Here is a 14,818-nt window from a genome sequence, read left to right as displayed (position 1 = left end):
AAAACCAAAGACCAGCAGCACTCCAGGAACCCTCCAGTCCTCTAGAACCTGATTGGGTCAGCTGAGACATGTAGCCTTTGCAAGAAAGCACTGAATTCTCAGCTTCTCTGGAAACAGCCATTGGTGGGCTACTCCAACCATATTGTGTAAGCTCCCTTTTAATTTATATTCATTTTGTTTTCCTGTTCCTCTACAGAAGCCTGATTCTAGTGGCCAGTCAAAGGATGACTAGCACTTCCTGGAAGCCCTTGACCGGAGCAAATGCCTACTACCTTGAAGCCATTGCCAAATCACCCAATGTGAGTCCTTTTAACAACCTTATACTCAACCTTATATGCCCCCATGGGACTAGTAGCTTTGTGCTAGTGTATCCCTCAGAATGACTCCAAACTAGTTCCTTTCACCAACCGAATTGCCCGTTTTCATCTCGGATCTGTTGATATACAGCCTCAACCAAAAAAAAAAAAAAAAAAAAAAACAAAAAAAGCAAGCCTGTTCAAGAGTTTGTTTGCTTGTTTTGTTTGTTTGTTTGTTTTTTACTACTACATTTTATGTTTTTTCTTCTTAGGAAGGGGGATGCAAACATACCACATTGTGGGTTTGGAGCCATTTTGCCAGTTTGGGAGTAGTTTTGTATATTTTAAGATTTGTTTTATTTTTTTATTATTTTGTCTTTTTTTTTTTTTTCCAGAGCTGAGGACTGAACCCAGGGTTTTGCGCTTGCTAGGCAAGCGCTCTACCACTGAGCTAAATCCCCAACCCCTGTTTTATTTTTAATTATGTGTGTTGGTTGGGGTTGGGTATTGCTATAAGTACAGGTGCCTACATAGGTCAGGGGTATCGGAGCCAGTGGAACTGAACTTATAGGTGTTTGTGAGCTGCTTTACACGGGTGTTGGGAGCCTAACTCTGATCCTCTGTAAGACCATTATCCTTTACCACTCCATTTTGTTTTGTTTCAAGGTTTTTGTTTTTGTTTTTGTTTTTGTAGCTCTGGCTGTCCTGGAACTCACTTTGTAGACCAGGCTGACCTTGAACTCACAGAGGTCTGATTGTTTCTGCCTCCCAAGTGCTCAGATTAAAGGCTAGGATTACCACTCTTAATGTTGAGCCATCTTCCCAGTCCTTCTGTATTGGGTAGGAGGAAGGGGCCAGTTAACTATGGTAAGACCTAACAGAGATGGATCAGCAGACAGGGCCAGGGTCACAGCTGCCATTCATCTCTTCAAAATTCTGACTTCCTCTTGATAGCTGTCATGTTAACTAAGAGAAACTCAAGCGTCCTTGTTTTTGTTTTGTTTTGTTAATTTATTTAATGTATATGACTGCTCTATCTGCACGGACATTTGCCAAAAGAGGGCAACAGAGCCTAGTATAGAAGGCTGTGAACCACCATGTGGTTGCTGGGAATTGAACTCAGGATCTCTGGAAGAACAGAGTGCTCTTAGCCACGGAGCCATCTCTCCAGCTCCTCATGCTTTCTTGTAAAATGTATTTTTCCCAGTTTTTCTTATATTTATATATCCACACTGACTAGGAGGAGAAACCCTCAATCTTAAATGTATTTCTATTGGCATTTTTCTCATTAGTTCTATATTTTAAAAAGCCATGTCTCCCTTGAGGTTCTTAATAAGAAGAGTTTATAATCAAAGGGCAATTTATCTTGAAAGTATCTCCTTCTTGAGGACACTGCTATTTATGTACCAATATGCTATAAACTTGAGCACACTGATATAGATCAATGTATATAAATGGAATCAAAGATGCAAATAGCTTTAGAGCAGCTGAACAGCATCTTTGCTAACATTTAAAGCCACGACTCCAAAGTCCTATCTGCTAAGACAGACCATGAGGAACTGTGGGAAATCAGAAAACCACTAAACTGCTTATGGTGTTCAGAATAAAAATGGCGGCATTGGGTGGCCTAGCTGGGGCAGTGCTGGAGAGTTCACCCTGGTGGTGTGGATAAGGGAGATCAGGAGCACTGACTGACCAGCTCAGCTACTACCTGGGGCCAGACACAGGGCAACAACAGGATAACTGGGAGACCTGATGAGAATCCAATATTGATGGTGTCACAGAAGCCAGAGATCTCCAACCAGAACAATGACTAACTGCAATGAACATTTGCAAGTGAAAATGTGTGGACAGAGGGATGTACTGTGGGACACACTGTGACATACTACAGCTTCCACGATGAGATGTTTTATATGCTTTGGTTTTGTTGCTGTTTGTGTGTGTGTGTTTTATTTAGCTGGCATGGTGGGGGTTTGCAATGGTGAAGGGTAGATACGAGGGGACGGGGAGATGAGCGGAACTGGAGTGCGTGATGTGAAACTCAGAAAGAATCAATAAAAAGGGGCTGGAGAGATGGCTCAGTGGTTAAGAGCACTTGTCTGCTCTTCCAAAAGACATGGGTTGATTTCCCAGCACCCACATGGCAGCTTACAACTAACTGTCTGTAACTCCAGTTCCAGAGGATCTTGACACCCTCACACCCACATACAAGCAGGCAGAACATCAACGTCCATAAAATAAAAATAAATAATTAAAAATTTAAAAAATTTATATAAAAATCAGTAACAAGAAAAAAAAAAGCTGGGTGTGGTAGCACACACCTTTAATCTCAGCCTTCAGGGAGGAAGAGGCAGGCAGATCTCTGTGACTTCAAGGCCAGCCTGATCTACAGAGTCCAGAATAGCCAAGGCTACCCAGAGAAACCGAGTCTCCAAAACAAAACAGAGAGAGAGAGCGCGCTAGAGAGTGAGCATGTAATTGCAACCATGGACCTTATTCCTTATTACAAGTCTGTCACAAAAGTAACATATTATCAGACAGAGGAATTTTTTTTTTTTCCCAAAAGAGGTTTATTGGATGGAGATAGAGAGAGAAGGAATGAGAGGGGGAAAGATATGGTGGGGGAAGGGGGCACCCTGATAGAGAAAGGGGAGAGAGCTTAAGAGAGGAAGAGAGTCAGAGGAAATTTAAATATTGACTGGGTATTAAGCAATATAAAAATATTGTTAATTTACTACCAATACGATAATGGTATGGTTACTTGAAGAACTCATTTTTCGGCACTAAAATTTAGAAATACAAGTTTATGGATGAAGCGATAGGAAGTTGTAAATTAAGTGATAGCAAGCCTAAACAACTCTTTATTTTTATATATAATTGAAATGGCCAACAGTAAATAAAAAATTGGGGTTGGGGGATGGCTCAGTGATGGGCTTGCTGTTAAGCCTGAGGACCTGAATTCTAACCAGTAGCACCCAAGTAAAAGCAGTGTATAATGTTGAGTGTTTCTAATCCAGTTCTTGAAGGATGGAGAAAGGTTTGCTGGTCAGCCAGGCTGGCCAAAACAGTGAGCTCCAGGTCAGTGAGAAATAAGATGGAGTGGGCTGAGAGATGGCTCAGCCGTTAAGAGTCCTGAGGACTTTTCCAGAGGACCTGGGTTCCATATCTAGAACCAACATGGTGGTTCAAAAACATCTATAACTCCAGTTCCAGATTCAGCACCTGCTTCTAGCTTCCTTGAGCATTGCACACAGGTGGTGTACTTATATACATGCAAGACACCAATACATATAAAACAAAAGAAAGTTGTTTTTTTGTTTTTTTTTTTAAATAACTAGGTAGAGAACCATAGAGTAAGATATGCCTCTAACATTAGCCTCCAGCCTCAACATCTGCACACAGGTGAGACCACCTCCCCCAGCAATCAATCAAACCAACCAACCATTCATTCAATCAAAATTAAAATTAAGCAAAATTAAATAAATAAAAAAAAATAAAGCAAAAATTCCGATTGATGTAGCTAGACTCCACAAAGGAGGGGGGGGGGAACAAACTTCATAATACCATGTCCACAGGGCTTTCTCTGAATCAATGTGAGTTCTTGTCTTGCATATTCTCTGACTAACAAAGAATTCCTTTACAATGTTAAGTTAGGTCAGGATGCTCTCACAATTACCAGGAGCTTCTGTAGGACCCAGCAATAGATCCATACTGGAGATCCACTTGGTGTTGGCCAGTCTGCAAAGACACCATGACACCCCCTTCTTCCAGGACGCCTGTCCTTTAGGATTCCTCTGCTATGTTCCTAAAAATGTTCTGTGATCAGTAAAATAAGGACAAAGGATGGCATGTTCCATCTGAGATTAGTCTACACACGGCAGCTTCCATCTTGGTCTGCTCCCTGCAAGGGAAACTGGCTGGTGGATCCCAAATAGCCCTGTGAAGGCCACAGAGCAAGGGCAGTTCTGTTAGCAGCCTGTGGGTGCACTTGGGAGCTAACTTTCACCCCAGTCAACTCCAAAGCAAACTGTTTTCTTAAACATCAAGGTAGCACTCAACTGTGCTGCTACATACAATATTCAAAATAATGGCCATGGCTGTTTTAAGGAAATTTCATGGGGATCAGGAAATGGCTCAGTATAAACAGTGCTTTGCTGTTCAAACATGAGCCGAGTTCACACCCAGGACCCACTGAAATCTTCCAAGTGACAGGCGGTAGGGCATTTGGAAAAGTGATTTAAGAATGTCTTATGAAAAAAAAAAAATCTTATGAAGGCTGATACTTAAGGCTATCATGTAAAGGCACACACAAGAGGTTCCATGAACCAGATATTGGAACCAGACTCCAGAAGATGCAAGGTAAATTCCTGTTCACTACAGAATTGTTGCCAGCAGCAAACCAAGGGTAAATTTGTTCTCTGCAATTCTGAGTCGATTCTCACCCTTTCCCCTGAACACTACAATGGACTCCTTCATGTACTCAGCCTGGTCCCTTGTCATGCTCCTACAATGATGTTCAGACATATTTAATCAGATCCCAATACCCTGGAATCATTCAAAGCCAACCACTCAATTCTATAAGTCAGTTCTGAAGTCATTTACTAACGCTTTTGCATCAAGGCCCAAGGAGGAACCTCAACACTAGAAAACCCTGGAGGTTTTAAGATGCTTCTGACTCATCTCCACAACCCAGATTCTGCTTCAAAGCTTTCAAAACCCTTTTTATTGGTGATTAAATAAGAACATTCCCAAGAAAGGCAATCTAAAGACCTGGATGGTCAATAACAAGATGCTCATTCCCAATGGCACCCACCCAGCCCTGCTAGGTTTCTACCCAGCAGTAGGCATAGAATTCACTCTCAAGGGGCCTGTTAAGAGCGTCCTCTAGGAAAGGCATGAGCACAACTTTTTCCCAGGTATCCAGAACACTTAAAAGCCATGCTTGCTTTTAGAGTAAAATGATTTTTATTTGCTGACAAAATCCAATTTCCTTAGCTCATTTTCATGTTATTAAAAGCAAAGGCCAACTAGTCCTCCGACTCTGACCCATCTTCATCTTGACTAATCTGGAAATAACGAAGTTCGTAAGTCTCCTTGTCAGATGCAACCACACGAAGCCAATCACGGAGGTTATTCTTCTTAAGGTATTTCTTGGTAAGATACTTCAAATACCTTTGAGACAAAAACCATGATTTCATTAAAATATATAACCTTGTGACCCCAATTCACTATTCTTTCGGGACAAGAGCAGTCTCTCAATACTATGCATTTTACACCCCATAAAATCTTTCTAAACTGTATCAACAGTCTTTATGTTTGAAACTAAGCAGAACAGCACCCTTCATCCTGCTTTATTCCACAAACACCTTAAAACAGAAATTTTAGCAACATGCTGCATCTACAGTCTGCAAGATATTCCATTACTACTTAAAACACAAGGACTAACCTTTTAGAGAACTGTTTCTCAGAAACAACTGTGATTTTATTCTTCAAGCGTTCAATGTGAACAACATTTCCAAGATTTCCAGTTTTTCCATTGACTTTAACCTTCTCCCGGAGAAACTGTTCCTATTTTCAAACAGAAAAAATGCAAAACTAGGGAAGAAAACCCTAGATAATCACTAGGGAAGGTACCCTAGGAGTACAGCTTAGATTAATATCAAGTACTATATTTAAATGCCAAGAACTACACAATTACATTAAGTAAGACACTTACAAAATTTCCAGAATCAAAAATTCCATCTTCTACTGGATGAGTAAGGTCCAAATGAAACCTCCAGGTTGACTTCTTAGGCTTCTTGTCTTTCTGCTACAAACACAATCATGATGGTATTAAAGCAATTTATCCAGGTTACATAATTCCCAAGAAAAATTTACCAATGGAGCATATGTTGTATAATGGAGTTCTGACACAGAACTACTCAGTACTTAAAAGAGCCTGTACTGTGTAAGGGTACACTCATAAACTTGGTTTAAACAAAGATTTCTCAATTCCCATGGTAACTTTTCAATTTGCCACTAAGTGCCTCACAAATATAAAGAGACATTTTGTTTGATTCCAAAGTATTATCTAGTGTAACTGATCAGACAACCAATGTACTTCCAATTTCAAATCAAAGCACCCACTTGGGTGTTTTCTCATCAAGTTCTGTCTTAAACAGCATATTTAAAGTATTGGGTTTCATTATGCTTTGTTGTACAGAGCCACCCAAAATGGGCTACCAATTACTAATAGTCTTATGTCCTCAGGTAGCCTTGTAAACTGCTCCCCACCCTCCAATTATCAAACACGCCGAAACCAACACGAATGAACGATGGGACTCGACTGCCTGGTGTTCAGTGAACATGGGTTTACTGCCTCACTAACCCTATTCAACTGACTCCTAACTCAGCCACCTTACTTTTTAACAGTATTCTGTTAAAACGACGTTCCAAAAGGTTTAAACTACGCTTCTCATGCTGCTAACGCCTAACTTCTCTTCAGTCAGTCGCACACTGGCGGCAGGTCGTCAGGAGCCAGGGAGAAAGCAAGAAGGTCGGAGGCCGACCTCGCGCCATCATCTCCTGGCCAAACTAGTCGCGGGCGCCGTCCAGCTCCACCAGGCCGCACGGCAAACACGGAAGGCTCAGAAGCTCGGCTTTCTGTCGTACCAGGAGAGAGCCGCGGGCCGACTCCGTCGCCCACCGCCTTCTCTATTCAGGTGCCCCCACTCGCTACTCGCAAAAGCTACCTGTGCCGCCCTGCTCAGGCCCGACCGCGCGAGCACTCACCGGCGCCATGTTGGGCAGAAGCCGTGGGAAGAGAGCGCGCTTCCGCCGCGCGCACGCTTTTAAATGGAAGCGTTACGTCATACGCAGAGCGCGCTCACTGCGTCTCGGAACCGGATATAGACCGGAGTGCTCGGCGCGTCACCTAGGAAACGAGGCGCGGCGTCGGGTGCGCGGACGCCCTGGCGCTGCGCTTCCGCGTTCGCCGTCTAGTGGTGAATGTTCGAGGGGCGCGGGAGTCTCAGCGTGGCTCTAGGATGTCTCTATTGTACTGCAATTATAATCCGCCGGGGAAAAAGCTCTGTTCCCTCTAGGTTTTTACGGGAGAGGATGTCTTTCTTAGAAGAACACGTTGAGTACACTTTGGGTTCACAGGATGGGCATAATTTATTCTACTTTCTACCGACTTCACGATTTGCTGAGACCTAACTACCAACGTTTACAAAGTAAACTAGGATGTGGGAATCTTGATTACAGAAAAAAAAAAAAAGCCTTTGAGTTTTGAGTGGTTGTAAATTGGTGCCAGGACAGCAGAGTGGCACGCCTGTTGATATTCAGCAGGAGCACATTTCCGTGGACGTGAAACTCTAGTATTTTGGGACAGGAGATGGGATGGACTCTAGTTGTTGATTTGGAAAAGGCCCTAGGATGTAGTGGTTGTGTACGTGCCCTGGACGAGCAGTTAGTTATGGACGTAAATATGTTGTAGGGCATGGGGCTAGTGGTGCTGGACACTCAGAAGAAATCAATTTCATTAAAATTTAAAATATGCTTGCCTCAAGAACAAGAGTTTTCTGTTTCAGACGTTAAGGTGGGAACAGGGATTGGTATTTTTTTTCCTAAGGGGCTTCCCCTTCTGCAGAACAAAAGGATATTTGTGTTATTAGAGATTTTGAAAGTAAGCCATTAATTGACACTTGAAATTTTTGTTTTGCTTATCTCTGGCAACTTTCTATGGCAATAAAAATAAACACTTTAAAAACTATTAAGCTGTTTATGTAAAGGGGACATAAAAACAATATGTGATTCTAAATAACTGGTAATGCCCAAAAACTGACTTAGACACCATAACAGGTGAAAATTATTAGACTTTTTCCTCTTGATTAGAAAAGTATAACCAGATAGCAAGAATTAATGTTGTCAATAATTCTTTCCAAGCTGTGGATTTCCTGCAAAGTGTATATTGACATATACACCTATCTCAGTTACTATTCTGTTGTCCTGCAGACACCAAGAGCAAAGCAATTTATAGAGGAAAGTTTGCTGGTGACTTACGGTTTTAGAGGGTGAGTCCCTGACCATTAGAGCGGGGAGTGTGGTAGCAGGTGGCCAGGTACAGCACTGGAACAGTAGCAGACCGCTTCTGTCTTGACCCACAAGCATGAAACAGAGAGGACTAATTGGGAATGCTGTGAGCTTTGGAATCCTCAAACCCATCCTCCGTGACATATCTCCAACAGACTCACATCTCCATCATTCCCAACTGGGGACCAAGCACTCAAATATATGAGCTTATGGGGGCCATTCTCATTCAAACCACCCCAGTTTGTTTTGTTTTTATTTTTTTGGCTCGAAAAAGCCAAGAAAAATTAGAACAACATGGGCAAAAGTATAGTCCCAGCTACTTGAAAAAAAGATATTATCTTCCAAACACTTTTTTTTTTCCTAAGAGGGGGGTCTCACCTTGAAACTCTGGCTATCACGGAAGCTATGAAGACTAGGTTGTCTTTGAATTCGAAGAGAAATTCCAGCCTCTGCTTTGTAAGTCCTGGGATCAAAGATGTGCACCAACAGATCTTGTGGACAGATATCTTTCTAACAAATTATAAACTTAACTCATTGAATTTACTTGATATTGGATTATGAATAGCTGAATCAGTTAAAAAAATCCCACAGGATATTGTAGATTGTTTATTGCAAAACTCCTTATTATATGGACATCTAAAATGGCTAAAACATGTTTATAAACGACTTATAATATATGGTTAAGCTGGTATCCAAGTAAAAGAATACTTTTGGAGACCAAAAGACAAGCTATGCTCATAAATATCTGGAGTTTAAATTAGCTCTGCCAAGACAGAATAAAAAAACATCTCCTAAAACTGCAGTTAATATGTGCTTGAATTGATGCCAGGAAGAAGTACAAGTACTCTCTGGAGAAATGCACCTTTGATCTAGTCAGGAAGAATTTCCTGAGCTAAGCAAAATATGAGCTGGCAATTTTTAAAATCACCAAATACACAGGATAACAAGCCATTAGGAATAAAGATCAACCACCTATACCTATAAAATAAGATCTACAAAGCCTGCATGTATTGAAAACAGCCAGGGCATAAGTATTTTCAGTATGATTAGGTGCTAAAAACGTACCTCAAAATATGAGGGAACCAGAGATAGTTAAATTTTGTCAGTATTTGAAACATTAGCCACAAAAGGAACTTCTTGCACTGAAAAAGCTGAATTACAAAGAATTTTTATGCTGAAGAGGAGTCTAGACCCAGCTGAAGAGAAAATTAAGAAATCAGCTACTAATATGCAATAGAAAATTAAAGAACCTGAGCCTAGTAAGTGACCCTAGTAATTCCATCTACTCATGAGGTTGTAGCAGGGTGTCCTGATTCCATGAGTTTGCGATCAGGTGACAACATATTGAAGCTTTGAAGAAAAACAACAGCAGCAGCAAAAGAAATAGGAAGGCAAAAGAAAGGAAAAGGCGGGATGGGGGTTGAGGGGAACTGACTATAAGGTCTAGCAGATAAAAGCACTTGTTCTGAAAGTCTGTTGAGCTAAGCTCAATCTCAGAACATGGGGAAAGGAGGGTAAACGCCCCAAATCTCTCCTGTGACACATGTATCTCACTTACACATATCACACACATACACACACACACACACACACACACACCAGTAAAGTTGGAAAAAGGAGGGAAAAAGGGAGCAAACAAGCAAGGAAGGAAATTATAGATACAAGAAGTAGTTTAAAGTCAAGGATGCCAGAGTTCTTCCTATTTCCAAATACACTAGCTGGGAGATCCAGCAGGATGTACAAGAGATATTGGGCAAAGACAGATAAATGCTTGAATTCTCGGATTCGGGAAGTCCAACAAATCCCAAGTGGAATAATTTAAAATACACATTCTCCTATATATGTATACACTTTAGTGAGCCTTTAAGACACAAAAACAAAATTATTGCCAAAGACTCCAGAAGGGGAAAACCCAAAATATCACAATAAATCCAGCATTGTGGCAGCTATAAGGAAAACTTGAAGGTGCATTTGAGACATTTTGTAGATCCCAAAACTTCATGTTTTCTACGTGTAGGACTTCAGGAAGAAATTCTGAAAGATTAACTTTAGAACAAAGAAAAGTAATGCTAGAAAGAAGGCCGATGTGTTAAAAAAAAAAAAAAAAGACAACTAGTATTTGCATGTAAACCTAAAGATTACCAGTTGGATAGCAGTGTTAATCGTGTCTAACTTCTGGGTTAGAGCGCTATTAATGTTCCAATTAATTGATTAATCAATGTTCTATTTATGTTCTGGAGAATATGTTTACATTATCAGGTATGGTTAGTTTGTGAAAACTCATTAAGTTGTAAATCATCTATGTTTATTTTAATGCAAGTGTTACATAGGGAGCCAAGTGCAGCGGCACACAGTCTTTAATCCCAGCACTCAGGAGGCAGAGGAAAATGGATCTCTAAGTTCTAAGACAGCCCGAGTTCCAGGGCAGCCAGGGCTACACAGAGAAACACTGTGAAGAAGCCAAAACCAAACTAAACATACAAAACCTCAAAAACATTACCTATGAATCAAAACAGTTAAAAGTATAAGTTATTGTATGGAAAAATATGGCAAAATGGATGAAAGATATCCAGAAAAATACAACTTACCATAACTTACATAAGCACAAACAGAATATCTGAATAGTCCTGTATCTCTTAAATGGATTCATTTTCTAAATAAAACCGCCCAATAAGAGGAACAGTCAGCTGCACTAAACATTTGAGGAAGGCATAATGCTAGTTATGTCAGCTTTATGTTCAAACTCACATTTTGGCAGTTTTTTTTTCTAGAAGAATTCTTCACCCATTTCCTCCTCTCCAAGGATAAATGCTGCCCTCAAGGAGTTAAACCCTTGTACTTTCAGGCTGTTGGTGTGAATTCTGATAGGAAGTGTGAGCTCCCACAGGTATGCCATGCTTCATGACCCAGAAACCTCTAGGTAGAAGTGAATAGCATGCAGGAGGTTCCACGAAGCTACATTTTGCAGTTGTGCATTCTGTATGACTGTGTGGGCCATTCAAGCAGGACTGAGCCTTGCTTGCCCCTAGTTTATTGCTACTTGCTTCTGCTGCCTTGGATCATTTGTAAATTAACCAGCTACATATAGCTAAGAGACAAAGGCATGAATTTTACACAGACTTCCAATAATAAACAAATTAGAAGCTGGCAAGAGGGAGCGGCAGTTAAGACCAATTGCTATGTAAGATTTTAAGGTAGACAAAGAGAATCAACTTTTCTGGCCCCCCCCCCCCCACACGACACCAAGCTCACAAATTATTAGCAAACCATACTTACTAAAGTGTCACGCAGCAACCTGGGCATTATACCATGATGTGTGGTTTAAAGAATTTATGTTGTAAAAACTTTAACAAAATCTACACTAAAATGGTCAGAATTGGTATGTGAGTTTGTTAAAATTGCTGGATACAGAATTCATGTACAAAAACGAGTTGCATATCAGCAACAAATTAGAAAATGGCATTTGAAGAAGACATTATCTTTAATAGCACGAAATATGGCAAGCACTGGAGAGAAAGGTGCCAAAAGATGTACAGGATCTGTATGTAGAAACTGTAAAATTTAATTGAAAGAAATTATATAAAGGAGGTTGAATAGAAACTCAATGTTCATGGATTGAACCATGATAGACCCAGCTGATTTCAAACTCACAGAGACTCATCTGCCTCAGCTTCCCAAGTGCTGAGATTAAAGACACCTGCTAAGAGTGCAGGGAATCCTATGAAAGAAGGGGGAGATAGTGGGACCTGGAGAGGACAGGAGTGCCACAAGGAGAGCAACAGAAACAAAACATCTGGGCACAGAGGTCTTTTCTGAGGCTGATACTCCAGCCAAGGACCATGCATGGAGATAACCTAGAACCCCTGCACAGATTTAGCCCACGGCAGCTCAGTATCCAAGTGGGTTCCCTAGTAAGAGGATCAGGGAGTGTTTCCTACATGAACATGTTCCTACATGTTTCCTAGCTGGCTCTTTGATCACCTCCCCCTAAGGAGGGAGCAGCCTTACCAGGTCACAGAGGAAGACGATGAAGCCAGTTCTAATGAGACTTGATAGATTAGGGTCAGAGGGAAGGGGAAGAGGACCTCATCTATCAATAGACTTGAGGAGGGGCATGGGAGATGAAGGAGGGAGGGTGGCATTGGGAGGGGAAAAGGGAGGGGACTATAGCTGAGATACAAAGTGAACAAACTGTAATTAATAAAAAAAAATTTTAAAAAGAAAGTCAAATACAGTAAAGAAGTCAACTGTCCAGTGCTATAGATTAATGTGATTTCAGGCAACAGTTTCATATGCTCATCACTCTCTTTTTTTCTCTAACTTTGTAACATTTATTTATTATGTATACAATGTTCTGACTGCATGTGCACCTGCATGCCAGAAGAGGGCACCAGATTTCATTATAGATGGTTGTGAGCTCCCATGTTGTTGCTAGGAATTGAACTCAGGACTTCCGGAAGAGCAGCTAGTGCTCTTAACCTCTGAGCCATCTCTCTAGCCCCTCACTCTCTTCCTTGACAAACCAATTAAAGTTTTCATGGAAGCATAGAGGTACCAGAGTAGATACATTTGAAGAAAAATAAAGGGGGACTTTCCTATGAAATTAAGACATTTTAGTGCTTTAATTGCAACATTAGTGTTTCGTGGTTACAGATATGATACAGAAAGTTCCCAGACATGGGCACTAAATGTAGAAAGGGGTCTGAATAAAGTTGATTTTAAAGCTAATGCCTTTGCTGTTGCTTTGGGCAGCCAGTCAATCCCCATAGATGTGAGGTTCTCACTGGGGACAAGTGGCGACTAGCCTTGGAGCAAGCCCCAATGGCCCAGAGGAGAATATTCGGACAACATATTACAATAGCCTCAGAACTTATCTATACCTTCTTTTAAATGGCATAGATAAGTTAGTTTACAGTTTGTTTTACAATCTAGACTGGCTTATGCAAAGACAGATGTCTTTCTTCTCCTTACACAAAGAGCAGAAAACAATTCTTAATTGATACAAGATATTCCAGCATCCTACATGTTCTAGCCTCAGCTCTTCCATTGCTGTACCATCAAAGCCTACTTCTGAGATAGCTTTGAAAAAACTACTAACCCCAATTGGTCCAGCCTCTCAGACTATTCCAAACAGGACTTCACTTAAACCTAAAATTTCTCAACATTGAGAGACTAGGCCACATGTTATTGTTAGCTTGATTAACCATTTTTTTCAAAAATTTGGTATAGGATCCCCCAAATCAGTAGGAAGCAATCCTGAGAAGAATGATATCTCATTTCCGTTAAGGTGGGGTAGGTAAGTTTTTGGTTGTTCTATTGGGCTATGGATGGTTGTTAACATCTAGGGGAAATAATTATAAGTTATTAATGGTCTTTCCTCCCTGTATACAGTTTTTTATTTTTTTTTAATTTTTAATTTATTACAATTTATTCACTTTGTATCCCAGCTGTAGTCCCCTCCCTTATCCCCTCCCAATCCTACCCTCCCTCTCTCTTTTCCTCCTATGCCCCTTCCTCAGTCCACTGATAGGGGAGATCCTCCTTCCTTTCCATCTGAACCTAGCCTATCAGGTCTCATCAGGACTGTGTATTGTCTTCCTCTATGACCTGATGAGGCTGCCTCACCCTCAGGGGGAGGTGATCAAAGAGCCAGCCACTGAGCTCATGTCAAGGAGAGCCCTTGTTCCCCTTACTAAGGAGCCTATTTGGAGACTAGCTGCCATGGGCTACATCTGTGCAGGGGTTCTAGGTTATTTCCATGCATGGTCCTTGGTTGGAGTATCAGTCTCAGAGAAGATCCTGTGCCCAGATTTTTTGTTTGTTTTTGTTCCTTTTGGTGCTCCTGTCCCCTCCAGGTCTTTCTATTTCCCTCTTCTTTCATAGGATTCCCCGCACTCTGCCCAAAGTTTGGCTATGAGTCTTAGCATCTGTTTTAATACCCTGCTGGGTAGAGTCTTTCAGAGGCCATCTGTGGGTAGGCTCCTGTCTTGTTCATTGTTTTCACCCTCTTCCAATGTTTATCCCATTTGCCTTTCTGAATGAGGTCCTCCTTCTGGCTTAGCTTCTTTAGTTGTACAGATTTTAATATGATTATCCTATATGTCTAATATCCACTTATAATACCATGTGTGTCTTTTCTGCTTCTGGGATAGCTTGCTCAGGATGATCTTTTCTAGTTCCCATCATTTGCTTGCATTTTTCATGATTTTAGAAGTCCAATGTCCTATCCATTGTGCCACAGAGCCCACTTATTAATGGTCTTATTCAGAGAGAAAACAAGATATAAAAACTTAGACTCAGGGATTTCTTTTCCTTTTCTTTTCTCTCTCTCTTATGTAAGGAGAGAACGGTTGAAGAGGGGTGAATATAGAAATATCTTATAGGAATAATTAGACAAAAGATAGATTATTGAATCTACATTTCAACTTAGAGCTTTGTTAATTTTGTTT

General features: G+C 40.9%; 1 protein-coding gene across 2 annotated transcripts; it reads right to left on the bottom strand.

The window, feature by feature from the left end:
• Nucleotides 1-5,242: 5,242 nt before the first annotated feature.
• Rpl22l1 (ribosomal protein L22 like 1) lies at nucleotides 5,243-7,171 on the bottom strand. Of its 2 annotated transcripts, none has more exons than XM_021631989.2 (4): nucleotides 7,068-7,171; nucleotides 6,013-6,105; nucleotides 5,743-5,864; nucleotides 5,243-5,468 (listed from the first exon to the last, which is right to left on the bottom strand). In XM_021631989.2, exons 1-4 carry the CDS (start codon nucleotides 7,074-7,076, stop codon nucleotides 5,324-5,326), a joined length of 369 nt encoding a protein of 122 aa, XP_021487664.1. In that variant the 5' UTR covers nucleotides 7,077-7,171; the 3' UTR covers nucleotides 5,243-5,323. The 2 variants fall into 2 exon arrangements, with proteins under 2 accessions (XP_021487664.1, XP_021487665.1); XM_021631990.2 differs by having other exon boundaries at nucleotides 6,013-6,102; nucleotides 7,068-7,110.
• Nucleotides 7,172-14,818: the final 7,647 nt, after the last annotated feature.

This window comes from Meriones unguiculatus, chromosome 2 (assembly GCF_030254825.1).
Source record: "Meriones unguiculatus strain TT.TT164.6M chromosome 2, Bangor_MerUng_6.1, whole genome shotgun sequence".
Classification (NCBI taxonomy): Eukaryota; Metazoa; Chordata; class Mammalia; order Rodentia; family Muridae; genus Meriones; species Meriones unguiculatus.
Note: the sequence above shows the minus strand (reverse complement) of the source record. Positions and strands in the feature narration are given on the sequence as shown.

Coding starts and splice junctions, on each gene's coding strand:
- Rpl22l1 (XM_021631989.2), bottom strand. Junction 5,865..6,012: donor TTTTTGATTCTGGAAATTTT/GTAAGTGTCTTA, acceptor GTTTGAAAATAG/GAACAGTTTCTCCGGGAGAA. Junction 5,469..5,742: donor GAGAAACAGTTCTCTAAAAG/GTTAGTCCTTGT, acceptor TTTGTCTCAAAG/GTATTTGAAGTATCTTACCA.